This window comes from Rattus norvegicus, chromosome 1, assembly GCF_036323735.1.
Source record: "Rattus norvegicus strain BN/NHsdMcwi chromosome 1, GRCr8, whole genome shotgun sequence".
In the NCBI taxonomy this organism is placed as follows: domain Eukaryota; kingdom Metazoa; phylum Chordata; class Mammalia; order Rodentia; family Muridae; genus Rattus; species Rattus norvegicus.
Genome location: NC_086019.1, coordinates 205,638,066 through 205,660,618, shown reverse-complemented (window position 1 = coordinate 205,660,618; position 22,553 = coordinate 205,638,066). Strand labels below are relative to the sequence as shown.

Genomic DNA, 22,553 nt, shown 5'->3' with positions numbered 1-22,553 from the left:
TCTCTCTCTCTCTCCCTCCCTCCCTCTCTCTCCCTCTCTCTCTCTGTCTTGAGATCAGGATGTAGCTTTCAGGTACTGTACCAGCACCATGCTTCCCGCCATAATGATGATGGACTAAACCTCTAAAACCGTAAGCAAGGCCCCAGTTAAATGCTTTCTTTTATAAGAGTTGCCTCGGTTATGGTGTCTCTTCATAGAAATAGAACGGTGACGACTAAGACACAGTTATCCTGCTGGCTCTTACTCTCCCTTTCTCCTTCCCTCTCCAGTTTTCTGGTTTCTACTCTTTGACACCGCCCCCCCTCCCCCAGTTCAGTTCTAGAGCCTGCTCCGGCCCTGAAGCTGAAGTAGAGGCACGCCATTCATCTGAGAACCCTGAGCAAGTATATACTAACTCAGTGCCTGAGCTGCAGGAGAGTAATACGTGGTGACACAGTGTTGAGCAGGTGACATTGGGTGCATCCTGGCTACCAGCCACCCCATGATAGATGATACTCTCAGAGATCCTGTCCTGACTATCAACTGTGCTCCTGTATTGGCAGCTTTACAGTGGTTTTCAGATTTGGCTCCCCAACATGTGTAATAGCATTTATACCTCAGGGTCCTATGTACCCTCCCTGAGGGAGGCCATCCACCCTGCCAGCTTCAGTATCCTCAGGCTGCTTGCTCCACACACTGCCTTCTCCAAGCAGCTGTCTCAGTCCAGATGCACAGCAGGGCTCACAGTCTCAGGGTCACAGGTGCCCAGGAATGAGAAGTCAGTCCTTTGGGGCTCTATCTTGCTGTCCCTTTGCCTTTCTCCTCTGTGCATTTGGAATGAACTCTGCAGGTGTCGTGGAGACAGGTGGTACTGAGTACCTTTCTATTATTAAGGTCGTCTATGTCACCATTTTCTCTCGAATTGGGGTGCCATGGACTCTGCCTTGCAGCCAGGACATCCCTGTAGGGAAGGTGATAGGAAACCCAGGAGAGAGCTACAGCGCTCTTCTGCCCCCTTGCTCCACCCTTACCCTTGAAAGGAAGGTGTTGGGGTCTCTGGACACTGGAAGGGCTTTTCTTGGCGGGTTTTGCTACTGGCTCCTCCCCAGCATAACTTGGGCAAGCAATCAGAGGAGTGGGCGGGGCAAACCACACACGGAAGTCAGGTAACAGCCGGGAGCCCGCAGCTACTCTCATACCTGCCAATGCCAGCATCCAGAGCCCCGCGTTGACTAAGGGACCAGTCACCAGCATGCAGGTGAGCCTGGGTTCTGAAGGTACACGCCTGCAGCCCCTACAGCTGTCATCCTTCCCTGGAAAGCTTGGTGGCAGGCAGTTCCCAACAACCTGCCATCCAGGGAGAATGTTGGCTAGAGTTGGATCAGTACCTATGGGGCAGGCTAAGGGTAAAGCACGACAGATGAAGTAGCTTTCTAGTCCTAGTCTGGAATTCTGGAGATCCCAGGGACCGAGCTCCTATGAATGTAAATGACTTAGGGCTTTCTGCCAGACTGATCTGTGCAAAGTGAGAACAAAGATGCTGTGGTGGGACACGCAGACACTCAGACCTGTGATTTGCACTGACGGGGAGGGACTATGGGCACCAGGTTAGACTGGCCTGTGTAGCTGTGTGCCACGCTTTCTGGATCCTGCTCCAGGCAGACTGGACCTGGAGCCTAGGGTAGATCACAAGGTAAGATGTGTGTTCTCGGGGTATCTTTTGGAAAGCATCATTTTCCCTTTTGTCAACCAAAATGGTCACCTGGGGCAGAAGCCAGCACTTAATCCCCAGGGAGGAGGCAAGGGCGAGGTAGAGAGTGAAACCAACCTCCCACTGAGGCACCAGGCCTCCAGGTGTGGGCTGTGTGGGTGGCTGCTCCCTCTGCTCTGTGCAGTCCTCTCTCTGGGCCTTTCAGACCCAGCAGTGGGAGTGCATGGACACCCTTAACCTGGCTCCAATATCCATCCCCTTGCCAGCCTCTTCCTCAAGCTAGTGATATAAAGAGAGAGCATGCACCTTTAGGACCCACAGTTTAGGTAGGCAGAGGGTTTGGTGGTCCTAGCTCCTAGTTGGATCTGACCCTGCTCCCTACTGTTTACATTTCTTTCATGACTCTCCATTGCTTTTGCTGACCCGCTTCTGTAAACTTCTAGCCTCACCTGGTGGCTTTCTCTTTGCCCTTTACACTCCTGCAATGTTGAAGTGCTGAGGACAAAGTCACCAGGAGTAGTAACTACCAAGTTCCCAGGGGTGCTGAGGACCGAGTCCGACTTACATGTGGAGGGTCAGAGTCTCTAGAGTCAGTTCTCTCCTTTGACCATGTGGTCCGAATGGATCAAGCTGAGGCTTGGTGGCAGGTGCCTTTACCTGCTGGGCTATCTCACTGGTCTGGGACTGAGTTCTTGAGATCTGTAACTAGTGAGTCCCCTGAGGCGGTAAGGGCTGAGTCTCTGAATGGGTTGAGAGCTGAGCAAACACTCCAAGCACAGCCTGTCTCTCAGGACTGACACACATACATGGCTCTCTCCCAGAAATGCTGCCCCAATCTTCTCCCCAGCTTGTTTATCTCTTGTCTTATGAGGTAAAGATTGGGACCACCTCTCCCACCAGGTAGACATGACTCTGGTCCCTATGAGCCTCCACTCATGCACCACCCTCCCGGGCTCAGCACTGAGAACACAGAAAGAATTTCCGGTTCAGTGTCTGGGGATGAGTAGCAGAGATGCTGGGGTCTTATGGTGGGTGAGACACAGGTGCTCACCCTATACTACAGCTCCGAGTGTGGGTTTCTGTCCTGGAGAAGTTTCAGTCCCTGCCCACAATACCTAGTGGAGCAGGTGGATCCCCCTGTGGATAGTGAAACTGAAGAGTGTTACAGACGTCAGACCAGGAGTGAGGGAGGTAAACATGATCTTGGGACAAGGTGGGCTGAAGGACAAAAGGGTGGGAAGCGAGGTCTATGTGTACTGTGTACCAGGTCAGGCTTGGTTTGAAAATGGATGACCTGTATGCACACGTCTCTTCTTCTGCCTGCACTGACCAGGAAGGTGGCTAGGAAACGGACAGATGGGAGCAGGACTGCCCTGCTCTGGTTCCCTGCATTCCTGACCCTCAGGAGGGAGGATTCCTTAGGTGTTATGGGGTCCCATGAACTGGAGAGGTGGCCTGTGTCATAATGAGGAGCTAGGTCCCTGAACCCTGAGCCCTAGCCCACTGTGCATGGCTTGTAGGATCAGAGGTGGCAAGAATTGGGGGAAATGGCAGGCATCTTAGTGGCTGGGCTGGTGATTGTTCTCACTCTCTCCCTGTGATTCTTAGTTGCAGAAGTGATATCCTTAGATTCTATTGGTGAAGAAGTTCAATCTCTGGGGGCTGATCTCATCAGAGCCAGATGTCTGCCTGTGCTTGAACCCTAGTCTGGCTGTATATGGCAATGTTGGAACTCTAAGTCCAAGGCCCCAGCTGAGTGTGTGGGGACAGCCTTGTCCTTGTCCTGGGTATCCTGGAGTTTCAGGAGCCCACACAACTTCTTGGAGGTGGAATCCAATGGATTAGGACCAGGAGTTTTGAATGCTTCAGGAAAACTGAGCAAGCTGCTTGGCTGGATGTAAAGACGGCGTCACGAGCCAGTCCCATCGTCAATGTCTCAAGGGCATCACTGAGATAGATGCTCCTGGGTATCATCATCCACTGGGGATCAGCAGGATCTGGTTCTGTACACACTGGCCCTGCACAGCCAGACCTTGAAGGCTGGGTGCTGTAGCTGTGGCTGGGTGGTTGGTAAGCCCAGCATGGCTGAATGCAGAGTTTAGTAGCTGGACCTGTCTTGCTGTAGGTTGGAAATGACGGGACCAGATCTGGGTAGGGGATCTCTGACCTAGTTAATAGATTGGTCACTGTCCCCGTGCTACAGTGGCAGCTAAAAGCTAGTGCAGCCCCAGGTATGTGTATAGCTTTGCCACAGGTATATAAAGGGTGGTCCTGCCCAGAGTGACTTCAGCTTACACTGGCTGAAGTGACATCCCCAGCTCCAAGAGGCTTCAGGTAATTGTTCCAAGGCTGCACACATCTCTAGTGGGAAGAGCTTTCTGATATTGTTTTGGGGCTGGCTAGAGACAGCCTCTTAGCCCAGCCTTCAGGGTATACTTTGTGGGTGGTCTCCTTTTCCCAGGATGCCCCTCGGTTTGGATTCTAAAGTCCTACAGGTTCCTGGTTCTGTCCTAGGTCCTGCCTCTGCTCTAATATGTTCTACACACTAACATTTTGGGCCCACAATGACAATTGTGGCTTATGGGAAAGGGGAGAGAGACATCAGAGGACATCTGCCCAGGCCCAAAGTCAAGCTCATTCCACTCCTCAATTCATCCCGCATGACACTTGCTGGGCCCTTGTGGTGGGTGGATTACTAGGCGGGGTGCCAGGGATATAAGGGTCCCCTGACCACTTGTTCTTTGGGGTGTCACCTTCTTCCCAAGTTGAGACATAGGTGAGCACCTGTACTGCAGCTCTAAGTGTAGGTTTCTCTCCTAGAGAAGTTTCAATCCCTGCCCACAATATCTGGGTTACATGTGTCTGTGGGCAGTGGATGGGAAGCTGAGAGCCCAGGAGTCTAGGGTATGTTGTCAGAGGCAGGAGGGTGGGAGCAAACAGAAATGCCGAGGTGGAGAGGCAAGTACAGCACAACAGGGTGCACACAAGACAGGCAGATGAAGGCCTGTGCTCCTCAGCTAAATGGAGGTGCAGGCTGGGGCAGCCGATTCTCGAACCAGAATCTCCTCGATGTGAATGAGAGTCTGCACTCATGGGGCTTCAGTAGGGTGTGGACTCAGCAGCAAGGCAGACAAACAAACAGAACAAAACAGAAACACCTTAGGTTAAATTGGATTTCAGATAACTTGTTTTTCCTTAGTATAAGTATACTCAGGCAATATTGCAATATGTTTTAAAATACGCTTAAATTAAAATTGCAATATACTTACACGTACAAATAAGCAATCAACCCCCCCCAAAAAAACAAAAACAAAAACAAAAACAAAAACAAAAAAAAAACCCTTAATTTTGTTTGGTTTTGCTTTGCTTTGAGATGAGGTCTTTGCTATATAGACCAGGCTGCCCTGGAACCTGCTATGTACATCAGGCTGGCCACGAATTCACCACAACCCTCTGAATTGTTGGCATGTGCTACCATGCCCATCCCAAAGCCTGTTTGTCTATCTGAAATTCCTACATGATTGGGTGGCCTGTATTTTGCCTGGCAGCTCTTCGGCTGGCCTGTTGGAGCAGTACAGTGAGACTCTGTGGAGGAGGTGGGAGGAATGTGTTTGAGAAGGGGAGGGACTACAGGTTTGTGGGGCTGGGGAAGCAGGAGTCAGACTTGGCATTGTGGTAACTTCAGGGATGGTAAAATGCAGTGTGGGATGGAGCAGGGGCCACTGAGGATGGGCACTGGAGTTAGTACTGGGCTAAGGAAGACTCGGGCCTCTTGGACCATGGAGTATGAGAACAGCATCCCAACCTCCTGGGCATCGAGAGAAACAGACAGTCCCCTGCTGCAGGGACCATGGAGCCACAGGGTCCTTGCCACTGTGGAGTCCCTCTATCGACTCCTGCATTGCTTGTAGTGACATGGATGGGATTGTATCACCCATGCGTGCACAGCCAAGGGACACATCATGAATTACAAAACCACTGTCCTCAGCATCTTCCTGATGCTGTCTCCTTAGCCTGTGCATCAGCCCATCCAGCCCCTCCCTTGGTCTTTATTCCATCGGTTTGGGAAAACACAACTTGCTCCAACCTGCCTGGCAGCCCCCACTTCCTCAGTTCTTCCTCCCTGCTTCCTACGCTCCCCACCTTCAGGAAAGAAACCCTCACTGCCAGTAAACTTCAGTCCTCAGGCACCTTGTTTATTGAGAGTACATGAAATCCCAAGAACCCAGCACCCAGCACCAAGGAGATGGAGCCCACAGCATCCATTTCCCTGACTCTGCTCCCTCCCTCGGTTGTATAGTTTTTAGTGTGTGTAGCTCAATGAATAGAAAGCTCTCCTAGCACAGGTGAAACTCTGAATTCAATTCCTAGTATCACATAACAAGGCATGGTAGTGTCTGCCAGTAATTCCAGAATTTTGTAAAATTTTATAAATCAAAAAATTTAAATTATTTCAAAAAAAATAAAACAATTGCAGAGGCCTGGGTTTGACTCCCAGCACCCACACAGTGGCTCACAACTACCTGTCACTTCTGTTCTAGAGGGTCGGATGCCGTCTTCTGACCTCCACTGGGACTGGGCACATACATGGCAAACAGACATAAAAGCAAAACATTTGTACAATAAAAAATACAAAACCGGGCTGGAGAGATGGCTCAGCGGTTAAGAGCACCGACTGCTCTTCCAGAGGTCCTGAGTTCAATTCCCAGCAACCACATGGTGGCTCACAACCATCTGTAAAGAGATCTGATGCCCTCTTCTGGTGTGTCTGAAGACAGCTACAGAGTACCTATATATAATAAATAAATAAATCTTTAAAAAAAAATACAAAACCAGGGATGGAGAGATGGCTCAGCGGTTAAGAGCACCCGACTGCTCTTCCGGAGGTCCTGAGTTCAATTCCCAGCAACCACATGGTGGCTCACAACCATCTGTAAAGAGATCCGATGCCCTCTTCTGGTGTATCTGAAGACAGCTACAGTGTACTTATATATAATAAATAAATAAATCTTTAAAAAAAAAAAATACAAAACCAAAATGGCAGCCAGACAGTGGTGGCACATACCTTTGACCCTAGCACTCTGGAGACAGAGGTAGGCAGTTTTCTGAGTTCAAGGCCAGCCTGGTCTACAGAGAGTGTTCCAGGACAGTCAAGGCTACACGGAGAAACCCTGTGTCAAAAAAACAAAAACAAAAACAAAAAACCAAAACAACAACAACAACAAAACAAAAAGCAAAGCAAAACAAAACAAAAAAACAACCTAAACCAATCAAACAAACAAAATGGGGCCAGGTGTGGTGGTAGAACACACTTTTTATCCCGGAACTCTGGAGGCAGAGGCAGATGGATCTCTCTGAATTCGAGGCCAGCCTAGTCTACATAGTGAGTTCTAGCTTGCCGGAGATACATAGGGAAACCCTGTCTCAAAAAAAGAAAAAAAGAAAAAAAAATGGGTTAGAGAGATGGCTCAGTGGTTAAGAACACTTGCTGCTCTTCCAAAGGATCAGAGTTCAATTCCCAGCAACCACATGACAGCTTGAAACTGTAACTTGAGTTCCAGAGGATCTGACATCCTCACACAGACACAGCAACAATGCCCTGAAAAAAAAATAAAAACAAGTAAATCAAAGAAAGAAAAAGAAAGGAAGAAAGGAAGCAAGTAAGAACAAAAGCAGGCTGGGGGAAATGGCTCAGTGGTTAAGAGCACTGGCTGCTTTTCCAGATGACCCAGGTTCAATTCCCAGCACCCACATGGCAGCTCACAACTGTCTGTAAACCTAGTTCCAGGTGATCCGACACCCTCAACAGACGTCTATGTAGGCAAAATACCAATGCACATAAAATAAATAGATTTTAAAATATTCCTTTAAAAAACTAAAAAGCAGAGTTTTGTTAATTGCTCTTCATTTTGTAAAAAAAAAAATATATCATGCTAGGGACTGGAGAGATAGCTCAGTGGTTAGGAGCACCAGGTACTCTTCCAGAGAACCCTGGTTCAATTCCCAGCATCCACATAGTGACTCACAAAAATCCATAACTCCTCTGGTCTTTCTGTGTCACCTACCCAGTTCCACCCGTCAGATATGATGCTCTCTTCTGGTCTCCATGGGCAACCGACTGACAATTGGTGCATAGACTGACTTACATGCAGTCAAAACATCTGTCCTATGCACTTACAAAGAAAAAGACTATCGTGCTAGATGTAGATCCCCAAGACTTGTTTTCTTAAAAACACAAGCTGGCTTGTCATTCTGGTGTGCCCCAGCCATACACTACCTTCCCATGATCATTCTCAGGAGACACTTGTGTCACTCAGCACTTCCGCTACACACCCTGTGTCCTTCCTATTCTGGTCACTCAGGAGTCTGTGTAGCTTTTTGTCACCATCTTCTTAGTTTCCACTTAAGACATTTCTCCCCCTTGTCCTGGTGACACGACTCATGGATGCTCTTCACATGACCCTCTGACCTTCCCTGAGGACTTAGGTGGAACGGACTACAGGTTTCAGGAGGGAGGGCCATTGCTCACTCCTTCTGTGCATCCCTGACTCTCCGGGATATCGGGGCAGTCACAACCTCCCTCACATGGGTGGGGTGACACTGGTGCCCACTATGTTTCTCATATTCACAGCTTTCTCTAGGCACTGAATCCAGCCCACAGTGGAGAAAGATGTCAGCCCATCTCCCAGAAGATCTGGGTCTGTACAGTAAACAAGTCAGAAAAATCTCAAGTCCTTCAGATTCCACCTGTGGCTCTCAGCGATGGGGACTGTACCCTGTTCTGAGTTTCTTGTCTGTATCCTCAAGGATGGCCAGGCCACAGTGCAAATGTTCCCAAAGTTTGTGTGAACTACCAGCAGTGCACAAGTGTATCCCTGATGTCCCTCCTTGGTGTCCCCAGACTTTGGTATCTTCAGACTTTTTTTAAAATTTTATTTATTTATTTTATGTATATGACTGTGCTGCCACTGTCTTCAGACACACTAGAAGAGTGCATCGGATCCCATTACAGATGGTCGTGAGCTGGGAATTGAACTCAGGACCCCTGGAAGAGCAGTCAGTGTTCTTAACTGCTGAGCCATCTTTCCAGCCCCCTCTTCAGTCTCTTAAATGTGTGTAGCTGGTGTCTTTCAGCCCTCCAGCTATCGGAAGCACGGACCTGTGTCACTGTGATTGTCCTGAGGTGTGGCTCCCTCCCGCACCTAGTCCTGCTGGGACTCCCTGTGAGCCACTGTGTCTGCCATGGAGGAATGGGGCCGTCTACCTTTCCTTCGAGCCCTGAAGGAACTCCTGGGTGTTTCCACACAGACTGTACTGTGGTTGCATTGCACACGTCACTTTCTGCCACCTTTTGATGTCCTCAGCCAGACCTCCACCACGGGCTGCCTATTTGCCAACTAGTTTCCGGCAGACTAGTCCCCAGCTTGGCGCAGGACAGGGAGTCTTACTCCCCTGAGTGCCATGTCCCTGCTCGGAGGATGTAGGAAGAGGCTTGTGGGGGTCTTACATACTCATCTCCCCATCTGTCTCTGTCCCCCAGGTCGATGAGAGCCTCCAGATCTTGGTGGGGTCAGAAGGGGACCACTTGCCATTGATGGAAATGGGTAGTTGTAAGGTAGGTCTGCTCGGATCTCCCAGGGTGGATTCCACCTACCCCGCACCTATTCTGTGTGTCCTGTGTGTGGTTATGGTCCTACACCTCCTTCCATGTTCCTTCGTGTTCTCTGTTGGGTTCCCGCCCCACACCTTTTCCCATCCTGTGTCTTGTGCTGGCTTCCAGATTTACATTCCCTCTTATCTGTGTTCAGGGTTCTGTTTCTATCCCATACCTTATTCCTCCAGCCTGAGGCCTCTGATCAATGGGACTGTGTCCTGGTGGCTGATCTCCAGACCCAGAAAAGTCAGAAGCATGTTCAGAGGCAACAACAGTTCCTAGAAAAACTCGAGAGGAATGGTTTCCACTTCAAGGTGGGCTGGTTTGCTTCAGGGGGCCGAGTCATGGGCCAGAGAGTCATGAGGAATGCCATGTCATCTACCCCAAGAACAGAGGACAGGATAGTGACTGTGGATGAGTTCTTCTCCTGTGGCTCTCAAGGTATTAAAGGACCAGAAGAAGGTGTTCTTTGGGATCCGAGCCGACAGTGCTGTCATTGACATGTACCGGACTCTCCTCATGAAGCCTGAAGATCCTAGGTCCAGAGCCAAGCAGAACTTCAACATAGCTACCACAAGGTGAGGAGGTGTCCAGAGCCAGGCCAGGAGGGTCCTTGCCCTGTGTCAGGCAGGACCAGGGCCACAGCCCATCTGAGGTAGGACAACAGTTCCACACAGTCTTAGTGTGACTGCCACAGGGGATCAGACACAGTGCTGAACAAGGCTCTGTGCCTCAGTTTCCATTTTGTAATAGTAATATTGATGCTCACTTCTTGACATCCTGTGAGAACTCTTTATCACAGTTTTCCTGAATTAAAGAGATCCAGAATTAAAGTCATCAGGCACCATTTCTGGGACTCTGAGGTCTTTATCTCCCACAGACCCCTTACTCATCAGCCCAAACTCTCCTCTCTGGTCATCTGGTGTTCGATATCTGACAGGGAGAGCCTCCTGTGTCCCCAGTTACCTTCTCCTCCCCTAACACTCATATAACCCTATATGGCCCTTCTGTGTCACTTACCCAGCTCTAGGAATAGCTATCTGGGGGCCTGGCTAGTTGATCGCAAAGGACAGACAGGGAATTGGGTAGCAGGTAACAGAGTCCTGTGAACACAGGACATGAGGGGAAATAAGAAGAGTAGAGACACAGTCTTTGTTAGGGTTTTACTGCTGTGAACAGACACCATGACCAAGGCAACTCTTATAAAGGACAATATTTAATTGGGGCTGGTTTACAGGTTCAGAAGTTCTGTCCATTTTCATTGAGGTGGGAGCATGGCAGCATCCAGCCAGAGGAGCTGAGAGTTCCACCTCTTGTTTCAAAGACAGCTAGGAGAAGACTGGCTTCCAGACAGCTAGGACACTGGTCTTAAAGCCCACATCCACAGTGACACGCCTACTCCAACAAGGCCACACCCACTCCAACAGGGCCACACCCACTTCAACAGGGCCACACCTCCTAATAGAGAGACTGTCTGGGCCAAGCATATACCATCACAGATACCTCGATGGGGGCAAAACAAGACAGACTTGTGTGGGGGGGGGATTGCCCTGTGTTCACAAGTTGACTATCTCAGGCACTTAAGCTGTATCTGAGTATGGCTCCACAAGAGCCTGTGTGGCCTCAGGCAAGTTACCCTAACCTCTGAACATCAGTTTCCACAGAAGCAGAATCACTCATAGACATGTAAACAGGTTCGTGGACATTAACACTCAGCATGTGCAGGGGAGTGTGGTCAGAGGTGGGGCCTCTTACCCCTGCATCTGGGAGGGATGTGGACGGCTGAGAGTAAGAACCAAACCCCACTCTGGAGGCCAGCCATGTTTGACCTGAGTAGGTTTTCAGAGTGATTTCTGGACTCTGGGTTCTGGTCAGTAGTGGTGGGGTACCTTTTCTGGAACAGAGAGGGCCTGGATGTGTGGAGAACAGGGTCTTTAGAGTAAAGTCCACTAGGGGCCATCCTGATTTTAGATTCTTGGCTTCCAGAATCCGAATTGTGAACTTTGTCGTGAACAGCAAGAAGAGACTCAGTGGTGAGCTCAGATGGGCAGGTCGGTGGCTGAGGAGGGTGCTGCTGTGGGCTGGATTCTCCTATCCTCCATTGCTTTCTGATTGAGGCACCCTATAACCCTAGACACCTTTGAGGATCTGGTGAAGGATGGGGTTTTTGAGACCATGTTTCTTCTGCACAAGGTGAGGGGTAGACCAGCTCAGAATGGGCCTGAGGGTGGGGATCTGAGGTAGGAAGCCAAGCTCTCATTGTCTGTGTCCGGTACCCAGGGGGAAGAGGACCTGAGCAGAGAATGGGCTCAGTGGAGAAATGTGTTCCAGCCACAGCCAATTGATAAAATCAGGTAATACCACACCGAGCAGCTCACCTGTGGGCCACAGACACATCTGTGTTTAAAGCAGATAACCTGGGGCCCAGCCAATCCAGTCCTAACTCACAGAGACAGTCCCCCACTTACACCGATGCTACCAGCTTCACCTTCTTCTCACACACCCCTACCCTACCAGGTACTGAGGCCAATGGGGAGGGCGGCCTTGACGGGGAAGCTTTTCCACAGGGAATACTTTGGAGAGAAGGTGGCTCTGTACTTCACCTGGCTTGGCTGGTACACCTACATGCTCGTGCCTGCTGCTGTGGTGGGCCTCATCGTCTTTCTGAGTGGCTTTGCCCTGTTTGATTCCAGCCAGATCAGGTGGGTGGGGGCCTGAGGCCTGCAATCTCATTGGGGGCCAGGTCTGGAGGTGGGAGCCTGGATGGATTCTGCATCTCAAAATCACCACTCTTGTCTCTACCCTCTCAGCAAAGAGATCTGTAGTGCCGATGACATCTTCATGTGCCCTCTCGGCGACAACAGTCGCAGATACCAGCGGCTCTCAGAGATGTGCACTTTTGCAAAGGTCAGATGCTACCGGAGTCTTTCCTGAGCTTATGCAAGGGTGGGCACAGTATACCTGTCTAGAAGAGGGGAAGATAAGGCACTGGGATGCCCCGAAGAGGCAGGTTCTCCCTTCCCTACCAGGAGACATAGTAGGAAACTTAGCGCGAAGCTCTTCCGTTCCTCTCCCCAGCTCACGCATCTCTTCGACAACGAGGGCACTGTGATATTTGCCATCTTTATGGCTCTGTGGGGTGAGTTGCTGCTGGGCATCCCCAGAGGCCTCTAGGACTCGCTCTTCAGCCACCCTGGCTCACCCCAGGTATTCCGTGATGTTTCTCTGTTCTCACTGCAGCTACGGTCTTCCTGGAGATCTGGAAGCGAAAGCGTGCCCGTGAGGTCCAGAGCTGGGAACTGTATGAGTGGGATGAGGAAGAGGTAGGGCAGGGACAGCAGCCTCAAGGTTGCTTGCCTCCAGTGTCCCACGTGGCCCATACCTGTATCCTTGTGTCTGAGGCGTGTCTGGTGACCTCCCTAGGAAGAGATGGCCCTGGAGCTCATCAACTCTCCGCATTATGAGCTGAAAAAGCACCATCATTCCTATCTGAGCAGCACTATCATCCTGATCCTGTCCCTGTTCATGGTACTTCCGGGAGCTGTGGTAAGGGCTAGAGACCTGGCTATCCCTTCCCTTCATGTCCAACCCTAATCCTCTGCAGATTTGTTTGATGATTGGCATGGCTCATTTGCTGGTTGTCTACCGAGTGCTGGCTGCTGCCCTCTTCAGCAGCTTCCTGGAGCAGCAGGTGACCACCGCTGTGGTGGTGACAGGGGCGGTGGTACATTATGTAATCATCGTCATTATGACTAAGGTAAGGATCATGCGGAGAGGCCGAGGCGGGGCTTCCACTGAAGTCTTAGGTAAGTCCCACTTGGTTCCTTCTTCCCTCAGGTCAACAAATGTGTAGCCCTGAAGCTTTGTAAATTCGGTGAGAAGAGACTAACTTCTCTCTGGGAACTGGGAGGACTCGGGACTGAGAGTCACAGGGCTGTGATCAAACATGGGGTGGGGGCTTCCTGCTTTTCTGGGACCCCTCACTAGAGACTGTAGGTCATGCTGTCCCGTTGGTCTAAGGACAGACAGGATGGCCATGTCTCATTCCAGAGGAACCCAGGACCTTTTCAGAGCAAGAGAGCAAGTTCACTGTCAAGTTCTTCATCCTGCAGTTCTTCGCCCACTTCTCCTCGCTCATTTACATTGCCTTCATTCTGGGCAGGTATGCTCTCCGGCCCAGCCCCGGCTCCCTCAGGCTCAGCCTTCCAGCCCCCTGGCTCCCTCAGGCGCAGCCTTCCTGTCCTGTTTCTTGCCTTTCAAAGGGCCAGATCTGGGGCTGGAGAGATGACTGCTCTTCCAAAGGTCCTAAGTTCAATTCTTAGCACCTACGTGGTGACTCGTGACCATCTACTAAGGAATCTGATGCTCTCTTCTGGTGTGCAGGCGTACGTGCAGCAGAGCACTCATACATGAATGAATGAATGAATGAATGAATGCAGCAGAGTTACTCATATAACTAGCAAACTAACAAACAAACAAACAACAAACTTTTTTAAAAAAATGTGGCCAGATCTTAGCCAGGCATGCTGGCACACAGCTTTAATCCCAGCACTGAGCCAGCAGAAGCAGGTAGATCGCTGTGAGTTTGAGACCAGCCTGGTCTACATGTTGAGCTCCAGGATAGCCAAGACTAAACAGAGCGACTCTGTCTCAAAAAAACTAAATAAGTAAATAAATATACAAAAATAAATAATAAAAATAAGTAAAAGTGGCCAGATCTTTAGGCTGGGGCTGTAGCTCAGTTAAATAGCATGCATGAGGGGTTGGGGATTTAGCTCAGTGGTAGAGCGCTTGCCTAGGAAGCGCAAGGCCCTGGGTTCGGTCCCCAGCTCCGAAAAAAAGAACCAAAAAAAAAAAAAAATAGCATGCATGAAACCCTATGTTTGACCTCTTGTATGTGGTGACCTCTTGATGTGGTGGCATCCTCTTGTAATTTCAGAACTCAGTAATTGGAGTGAGCTCTCAGTCAGCTACATAAGACGCTGCATTAAAAAGAAACAGTGCTCCCCTCAGCAGCACAGGTACTAAAATTGGAACAACACACACGAGGTTAACATGCCCTTCCATAAGCATGACGTGCAAATTTGTGAAGTGGTCCATATATATATATATATATATATATATATATATATATATATATATATATATTTAAAGTGGTCAGATCAGTTCTTTTAACTTAAAAACAAACAAACAAACAAAAACAACAACAAATAGTTCATGCCCAGAATACATAGAAACTCAATGTAGAACAACAACCTTTGTGACCCTCGGCCCTAGAGGTGACACGGGCCAGCCTGGTGGGTCTTGTTTGTGCATGTTAATCTGCACACAGGAACTTATGACTGAGGTAGCTTTGCTCTGTCAGTAATCAGACTGATTTGTTACATGGGAGCATCCCGGTGGCTCTGCCCAGTGCACCATACTCTCCTCACTGGTTATGGGGTACTGTGCTTTGTGAAGAAACCTCATGAATGCCCCCCCCACCTTCCTTATTTAAATGAGCCATTTTAGGTGCAGTCAATGTACACCTTTTTGTCTTCTCTGAAGAAAATAATTGCTGCTTTATTATTTTCTTTTTCTGGTGTGTTTTCTGTGTTAATTGCTGCTTCATTAACGTGCTTAAATGTCACCAGGCATTTAAATATGACTGGGTAGTCACAAACTCCCCAGCCTCCCCACTGAACCTCCCAGCATGTTCACAGATGTGGGAATCCCTCATGTAGCTGCCTTCGTGTAGGTCCTGTAGATTTTCGGTGAATTTCGTTTCATTCTGGCTGTTTCCTTCCTCCTCCTCCTCCTCTTTTTTGTTTTTTTTTTTGCTTTTTGTTTTTTGAGACACGTTTTCACCATCCTTAATTTTCTTTCTTCAGTGTGCTGAGTGCTAGGATTACAGGCCTCTGATAGTAACGCTGACTACAACTGGTATTTTCTCAAGCCCCATTTCCCAGTAGCTTGGTTTCCTTCCTTTATCTTTTTTTTTTTTTCTTCTTGAGTGGGATCATGGTATAGTCTATGCTGACTTAGAATGAGAGGTGTGTTCTAGGCCAGCTTGGACTACAGGCAGTATAGTGAGTCTATCCTGCTTCTGCCTCTCAAGAGCTGCGATTACAGCCATGTGCCACCGCACGTAGCTTCTAGGGCTTTTCCTGCACTCAGGAAAGCCGGTGTGATCTTACAAACCTCTCAGTGCCTCAGCTGATTGGTCTGCTACGTTCTTCAGTTGGTTATTTTGATTTTCCAAGTGTACAATCTATTTCCTCAAATTCTACTTTTCCCTTTGGACATCTACGCCAGTGTGCTCTATATTTCTACTGCATAGTTACAAGTAATCCCAGCACAGTGCTAAGTAATGGCTACCATGAACCTTAATGGAAGTGCTTCTAGGATTCCATTGCTGAACATGGACCCCTGTGGTTTAGAATAGTTTACAGTTTTTATCATGTTATGGAAAGCAAATGGCCTTATTGTTGTTGTTCATTTGGTGGCTTTGAAATGGGCTTGCAGCCTGACTGGCCTCACACTTTCTATGCAGCCAAGGATGCGCTGAGTTTTGGAGCTGCATGCATGTGTCACTATGGCTGGAGTTTTGATTGCCTGTTTTGAGACAGGTTCTCACCATGTATTCCCATTCACGGGACGGCTGCTTCAGCCTTCTGAGCGCTGGCATTGGAAGTCTGAGCCACCACATGACTTGAAAGCTTTTAAACACAAAATGGCACTATGCACGGTTTCTGTGAGGAGAAACTGAGGTCATTTCCAACAGATCTTTTTTGGCGCTTCTGTGAGGCTGAGCCTGTGCATTCCTAGAGTAGGTGTGCCTCAGGGTACTGTCCTGTTCTCTTAATTACTTTGTTGCTGTGATAAACACTGTGACCAAGGCAGCTTATAAGAAAAAAGCATTGAATTTGGCCTAAGGTTTTAGAGTGTTAGAGTCCACGATGACAGAGAAAAGAAATAGCTCACATCTTGATCCACAATCATAAAGGAGAGAGAGAGAGAGAGAGAGAGAGAGAGAGAGAGAGAGAGAGAGAGAGAGAATATCAACACTGGGGATTGCAATTGCATCAGACTTTTGAAACCTCAAAGTCTGATCCAGTGACACATCTCCAGCAAGGCCACACTTCCTAATCCTTTCCAAACAGTTCCACTGAGATTCAAGGTAATCTTAACTCCCTGTGAAATAAAAAAGCAAATTACGGGGTTGGGGATTTAGCTCAGTGGTAGAGGGCTTGCCTAGCAACCGCAAGGCCCTGGGTTCAGTCCCCAGCTCCGAAAAAAAGAGAGAGAGAGAAAAAAAAAAAAGCAAATTACACATGTCTAACACAGTGACACAGGGTATACACTACTGTCATAAAAAGAGGAACAGGGACATAGTGAAGAAATACTGGACAAAAAGCAAGACTGAAACCCAATAGGGCAAACTTCAGATCCTGTAGCTCTGTGTCTGAGAGCTTAGGTGACTCTGTCCTTCCGCCTGCAACATACTTCTTTCTCTCTCTTTTTTTTTTCTTTTCTTTTCTTTTTTTTTGGAGCTGGGGATCGAACCCAAGGCCTTGTGCTTGCTAGGCAAGTGCTCTACCGCTGAGCTAAATCCCCAACCCCTTACTTCTTTCTCTTGGCTGGGTCCACTCTCCTTGGTAGATAGCCATGGCTCTGGCACCTCTAATATCTAATGCAATCCAGGCTCCTCTTTCACAGCTTCTGGTACTGCCTATCAGCGCCTTCATGCAGGGACTTCCCTGCCACCTACCTGGCTACAGTTAACTGCAAAGGAAGATTCCACAACCCCTTGCTTGTGTATCTTTTATGACTCTAAAGCCAAAACAGTGTGGAGGACACTATTAGATTTAACAACTAATTTGGGGTAAACCCTAGAACCCATAAATCACTTTCAAACAGCTTTGATTTATTGTTGCACACCCCACCACCACCACCAAATAAGATTTTACTGTGTTGTCCTGAAACTCACTCTGTAGACCAGGCTGGCCTTGAATTTGAACTCAGAGAGATCTACCTGCTTCTGCCTCCCAAGTGCTGGGTTTAAAGTGTGCACCACCACTACCTGGCTGTTGTTGCTTTTGAAAAGCAGAAGATTCCTTAGGCCTTTTCTTTCCTCAGGTTGGAAGCTAACTGGGTGTTCCTCTGAGTCTCCTCCCACCCCTTATTCCATTTCAGATCAGGCCTCGCTCTAATTTTCTTCTCTTTTTCAGCACAGGCCTTGACTCCAACATTAAATTTCCTGGTACTCTTTTTCTCTTTAAACTATCTATTTTGTATTTCTTTTTACCCTGCTTGCCCTTCTTCGTTGTAGACCTGCATAGGGTGATTTTACTAATAACCATGTGACAGAATCAGTATTAGACTGTCTTTAGATCTTTTCCACCAAGGAAATGAGTTTGGCACCTCTCATTTTGCCTCAGGCAAATTCTTAGAACAAGGCCAGAAGACAGCCTCAGGTTTTTGCTTTTTGGTTTTTGTTGTTGTTTGTTTGTTTGTTTTGCCAAAATATCTCAAGAATTGTCTGGCCCAGTTGCTCATACTGTGTTTTTCCAAAAGCTCTTGAGCTGGATCTCCATAGTTCTCATGGCTCTCAGTACTGTCTTCCAAGCTCCTAGGAAGACTAGGATGGCCCACTAAGCTGGACCCACAGCATTCAACCACTTACCTAGTCCAGAGTCCAAAGTCTTCTACATTTCTCCAAAAACAACATAGTCAGGCCTTTTTTTCAGCAGTAGCCCACTGTCTGGTGCCACCTTCTGTCTTGGTTACACTTCTACTGATAAAACAGTCTAACCATGGCAATTTATAAACGGAAATGCTTAATTTGGCCTACAGTTTCAGAGGACTACAGAGATGATGGAGTGAAGGAATAGTTGAGAGCTCACTTTTTTTTTTAAATTTATTTACTTTATATGAGTACATTGTCGCTGTCTTCAGACACACCAGAAGAGGGTGTCAGATCTCATTACAGATGGTTGTGAGCCACCATGTGGTTGCTGGGAATTGAACTCAGGACCTCTGGAACTGGTTTTTAACCGCTGAGGCATCTCTCCAGCCCAAGAGAGAGCTCACATCTTGATCTACAACTATGGCGGCGGCGGGGGACGTGGGGGACCTAACCCCAGCGACTGACTTCTTTCAACAAAACCATACCTCCTAATCCTTCCCAAACCATTCCCCCAACTAAGGGGGCAGTATTCAAACATACGAGCCTACTGGGGATGGGGAGGCGTCCTCATTCAAACCACCATACTACCAGTCTACCTTCCCACAGCCACAAGATCAAGGTGCTGTCCATTTTCCTCACGGGCCTTGATTTTCTCCCTAGGATCAATGGTCACCCTGGGAAATCCACGCGCCTGGCTGGCCTGTGGAAGCTGGAGGAGGTCAGTCTGTCCTGAGGCCTCACTGCCCAGCTCTTGAATTCCCCCTCCTCCCTCAAGCTCCATCCCTGACCTTCATGTTGGCCCCGCAGTGCCATCTCAGTGGCTGCATGATGGACCTGTTCATCCAGATGGCCATCATCATGGGCCTGAAGCAGACGCTGAGCAACTGCATTGAGTACCTGTACCCGTGAGGACCTCTTTCCATCCTACTCCAGTCTCCCGCTTTGCTTGTCCCCAGTGCCCTGCAGTCTTTCTGTATGTTCAATACGTTTCTGGTGCCCTCAGGTTGTTGGCCCATAAATGCCGCTCAGTGCAGGCTTACAGACATGGTCGCAAGTCCAAAGACCCAGAACTGGCGGAGTGGCAGCGGAACTACCACATGAATCCGGTCAACACCTTCAGCCTCTTTGATGAGTTCATGGAGATGAGTGTGTGGCGCTCCAGTGGGCTGGGCATGTGGGGTGGGTGTGCAGGGTGAAGAGTGGGTGGCTGTACTGGACATGGTGACATTTTCACCCTGCAGTGATCCAGTATGGCTTCACCACCATCTTTGTGGCCGCGTTCCCGCTCGCGCCCCTGTTGGCGCTCTTCAGCAACCTTGTGGAGATCCGCCTGGATGCCATCAAGATGGTCAGACTACAGCGGCGCCTGGTTCCTCGCAAGGCTAAGGACATAGGTCAGAGGGCACACAGTGGAGGAAAGCAGCCAGGGCACTGGGAAGAGTGACTTCCAATCCTGGGCTTTTCACCAGCCCACGCCAGGCCACCCTGAAGGAACTTGTAATAATGGCAGCCCCTCCCTTTACTCTAGAGACATTCCTTAGGTTTTCAGATATGGTAACTAAGTGTCATGGGCTCAACCTCTAGAAAGGGCAGGCTAGAGTGCACCGGACAAGGCTCTCCCTTGAGGCCCAGCATGTGGCTGGAGAGCTTGCAGCCTTCAAGGGAACCTTATGGAAGAGCAGGAGTCACGTGGGAGATAAAGTATGGCAGATCAGAGAGCCCAAGGCCTCAGTCATCCTGACTTTCCATAGTGAGAATGACAGATGTCAGGGAAATGGATGGTTTGGTTGCTAGACATGGCGAGAAACATTACGGAGAGCCTCAGACTTGGGTCCGGGTTCAGCAATTCTCACTTGGGTGGGGTCCGAAGGTAAACAGCCTGTTGACAAGTTCCAGGAAGAAGGTGTGGATGGGGAAGCCTGAGTCCTTCACTAATCAGGTCTGTCTTAGCTGATAATTTTCAAGCAGATAACTTAGCTGCAAAGGGGCCAGGAACAGAGATAACACAAGGCTCCTTGACTGATTAGGTTCCAAGCTTTTAGGGCAGGAGACGACTAATGATTAGAACTGGCTGCTTCATTCCACTGCTCTCTTTCAGGGACCTGGCTGCAGGTACTGGAGACCATTGGAGTGCTGGCAGTCATTGCCAATGGAATGGTCATTGCCTTCACCTCCGAGTTCATCCCCAGAGTAGTCTACAAGTACCATTATGGCCCGTGCAGAAAGAATCAGACCTTCACAGATGAGTAAGGCATTGAACTGACCCTTCCAGTTAAGCCCTTGGAGCGCAGACCCAGGGTTCTCCTGGGTATAAGTGGATGCTGCTGGAGCTACCCGGGGCTGTACTGGGACTTGACTCCTAGCACTGTCTATATGACCCACCTACCTTGGCTGGATTCCAGGAATAACTGATGGACCCTTGTTGGAAGGGAAGTACCAGGCTTGGTTGGTGTTCAGCAGGCAGTACCTAAATGCCTCTCTTGCTAAGTTTTACATCCCTGACCTGTTTCTGGCATGGGAAGGCAAAGAAGAAATGTGTCTAGCTCCCACTGCACCTGCAGACTGGGCTCTTTAGGTCAGCCCTAGGAGTATTCTTCCAGCCTGGTAGGGCAGACTGGTGGCATCTCCAAGACCCCTCAGCCTCTCTTCCCTCTTCCAGGGGTAGTCTTGTGCTTGGCTAGCCCAACTTTCCTCATGAAGGAGAGTGGAGGAGGCCTTCCATGGTGGCTTGCCCCCTAGTGCCCTCTAGATGCAGGTGACTTCTCAGGAAGGGCCTCAGGCCAAGCAAACACCACACTTTTCTCTCTTCAGCTGCCTCAAGGACTATGTTAACCACAGCTTATCTGTCTTCTACACCAAAGACTTCCAGGACCATGGCAGGATGGAAGGCCAAGAGAATGTGACTGTGTGCAGGTTTGGAACCTCTCATCCCCTGTAAATGGCCTCTAAACTCCCAATTCCTGACCTTAGGTACTTCTCTACCCCAGGTACCGGGACTACCGAAATGACCACGACTACAACCTCTCTGAGCAGTTCTGGTTCATTTTGGCCATCCGGCTGGCTTTTGTCATCCTCTTTGAGGTGGGTAAACTCTGAGTGAGCCCGAGGAGAGGCATTCCTTATACTCTTTATTCCTCTTTCCTAGCCCCCAAATCATAAAGTTTCTTCTTAGCCGCTGACCTTGCTGGCCCACTCTCCCTATTACCCACAGCATGTCGCCCTGTGCATCAAGCTCATTGCTGCCTGGTTTGTGCCTGATGTGCCCCAGTCAGTGAAGAATGAGGTTCTGGAGGAGAAGTATCAGAGGATTCGTGGAAGGATGTGGTAGGGATACAGAGGCTCACCTGGCTGGGGCAGGTCTGTGCCTGGGACAGGCCTGGCCTCTGACCCATACCAACTCTGCCTTTCCTGTAGCTTCAGTTCCAGGAGCACGGATGTATAGACAACCCGGGGCAGGTGGAGAAATGCCGCTTTCCAGGAGCCTGGACTAAGAAGAAGTCCCCACCTCTACAGTTTGCCTCTGTCCATAGCAATGCATACGCATGTTTTGAGGGAGGCTGTAAAATGGTCCGTGTATATGTAGGGTCCTGGATGGTCTACATAAATGTTCGTGAATGAAGGCCATAGGAGGGCCTTGAATATATGTAGATGTATATAGGCATCCTAGGAAGCCCATGTATATGTGTTAATCACAGGAGACTCTTGTATATGTCGGGGGTCCCTGAAATGCCATGTATATTTAGGTTATTTATGAACAGCACAGATGTGCCTGTGGGGTTTGCTTCAACTTTTCTGGGGTTCAGATTGGTACAGACCTGACTTGAAGCTCCTGAGTGACCCTAGTACCCATAGAATTGCTGGCTGCTCATAAAACCCTCGTGCAGTGAAATTAGCCCAAGTTCCATGGACCTCCTGGCTCTTGGGCCTCAGATCTTGCCTGCTCTGTGGCCTCTTGCTTGGTAGAAGGTAGAGACTAACTTCCGGCCCCTCCCTCCCCCACATTAACCTGGATCCCCACAGCCGGCAAAACTTTTTTTTTTTTTTAAAGATTTTATTTATTTACTGTATGTATGTGAGTACACTGTCACTGTCTTCAGACACACCAGAAGAGGGCATCAGATCTCATTACAGATGGTTGTGAGCCACCATGTGGTTGCTGGGAATTGAACTCAGGACCTCTGGAAGAGCAGACAGTGCTCTTAACCACTGAGCCATCTCTCCAGCCCCCCCCCCCCCCGGCAAAACTTTTTACAAACAAAGTAAACCTGTGTGTATTGATTTCTGAGCCTCATGACGTAGATCCAGTTTCTAGGGATTATTCTTGCTCTGGGCTAGATTGAGATGGGATGAACTGTGGTAGCCTGGGGCCACTTGGCTTTTCTCAGGTTTGCCTCATTGTCTAAGCGAGGGGCACCTTACGGAAGAAGGTTCTGCTTTCCAAATGTCTGGGTCTTTGAGTGGCAAGAGAAGACACCGGGTCAGTTATGAGTCGGGTGTGGATCAAGACAGACTTCCTGGAGGAAAAGGGAGAGTTCGGGCTG

General features: G+C 49.1%; 1 protein-coding gene, 1 long non-coding RNA gene and 1 other non-coding gene across 7 annotated transcripts; 2 read left to right on the top strand and 1 right to left on the bottom strand.

The window, feature by feature from the left end:
- The first annotated feature begins 838 nt into the window (after nucleotides 1-838).
- On the top strand, nucleotides 839-22,048 carry Ano9 (anoctamin 9). Of its 5 annotated transcripts, none has more exons than XM_006230589.4 (24): nucleotides 839-1,237; nucleotides 9,231-9,305; nucleotides 9,533-9,658; nucleotides 9,786-9,922; nucleotides 11,331-11,377; nucleotides 11,479-11,537; nucleotides 11,625-11,698; nucleotides 11,912-12,046; nucleotides 12,155-12,251; nucleotides 12,423-12,483; nucleotides 12,585-12,667; nucleotides 12,768-12,872; nucleotides 12,949-13,101; nucleotides 13,182-13,218; nucleotides 13,395-13,506; nucleotides 18,673-18,730; nucleotides 18,820-18,917; nucleotides 19,016-19,158; nucleotides 19,254-19,406; nucleotides 20,111-20,258; nucleotides 20,824-20,925; nucleotides 21,000-21,093; nucleotides 21,224-21,336; nucleotides 21,427-22,048. In XM_006230589.4, exons 1-24 carry the CDS (start codon nucleotides 1,232-1,234, stop codon nucleotides 21,452-21,454), a joined length of 2,244 nt encoding a protein of 747 aa, XP_006230651.1. In that variant the 5' UTR covers nucleotides 839-1,231; the 3' UTR covers nucleotides 21,455-22,048. The 5 variants fall into 5 exon arrangements, with proteins under 5 accessions (XP_006230651.1, XP_063137092.1, XP_006230652.1 ...); XM_063281022.1 differs by having other exon boundaries at nucleotides 11,331-11,395; XM_006230590.4 differs by lacking the exons at nucleotides 839-1,237; nucleotides 9,231-9,305; nucleotides 9,533-9,658; nucleotides 9,786-9,922 and adding an exon at nucleotides 10,796-11,038.
- Nucleotides 12,449-13,064, bottom strand: LOC134485202 (uncharacterized). Its single transcript, XR_010063198.1, has 2 exons — nucleotides 12,727-13,064; nucleotides 12,449-12,603 (listed from the first exon to the last, which is right to left on the bottom strand). It is a non-coding gene; the product is annotated as an uncharacterized LOC134485202 (long non-coding RNA).
- On the top strand, nucleotides 14,345-14,450 carry Rnu6-1205 (RNA, U6 small nuclear 1205). The gene has a single exon (XR_005499986.1). It is a non-coding gene; the product is annotated as a U6 spliceosomal RNA (small nuclear RNA).
- Nucleotides 22,049-22,553: the final 505 nt, after the last annotated feature.

Coding starts and splice junctions, on each gene's coding strand:
- Ano9 (XM_063281022.1), top strand. Junction 11,396..11,478: donor TGGTGAGCTCAGATGGGCAG/GTCGGTGGCTGA, acceptor CTATAACCCTAG/ACACCTTTGAGGATCTGGTG. Junction 12,047..12,154: donor TTTGATTCCAGCCAGATCAG/GTGGGTGGGGGC, acceptor CTACCCTCTCAG/CAAAGAGATCTGTAGTGCCG.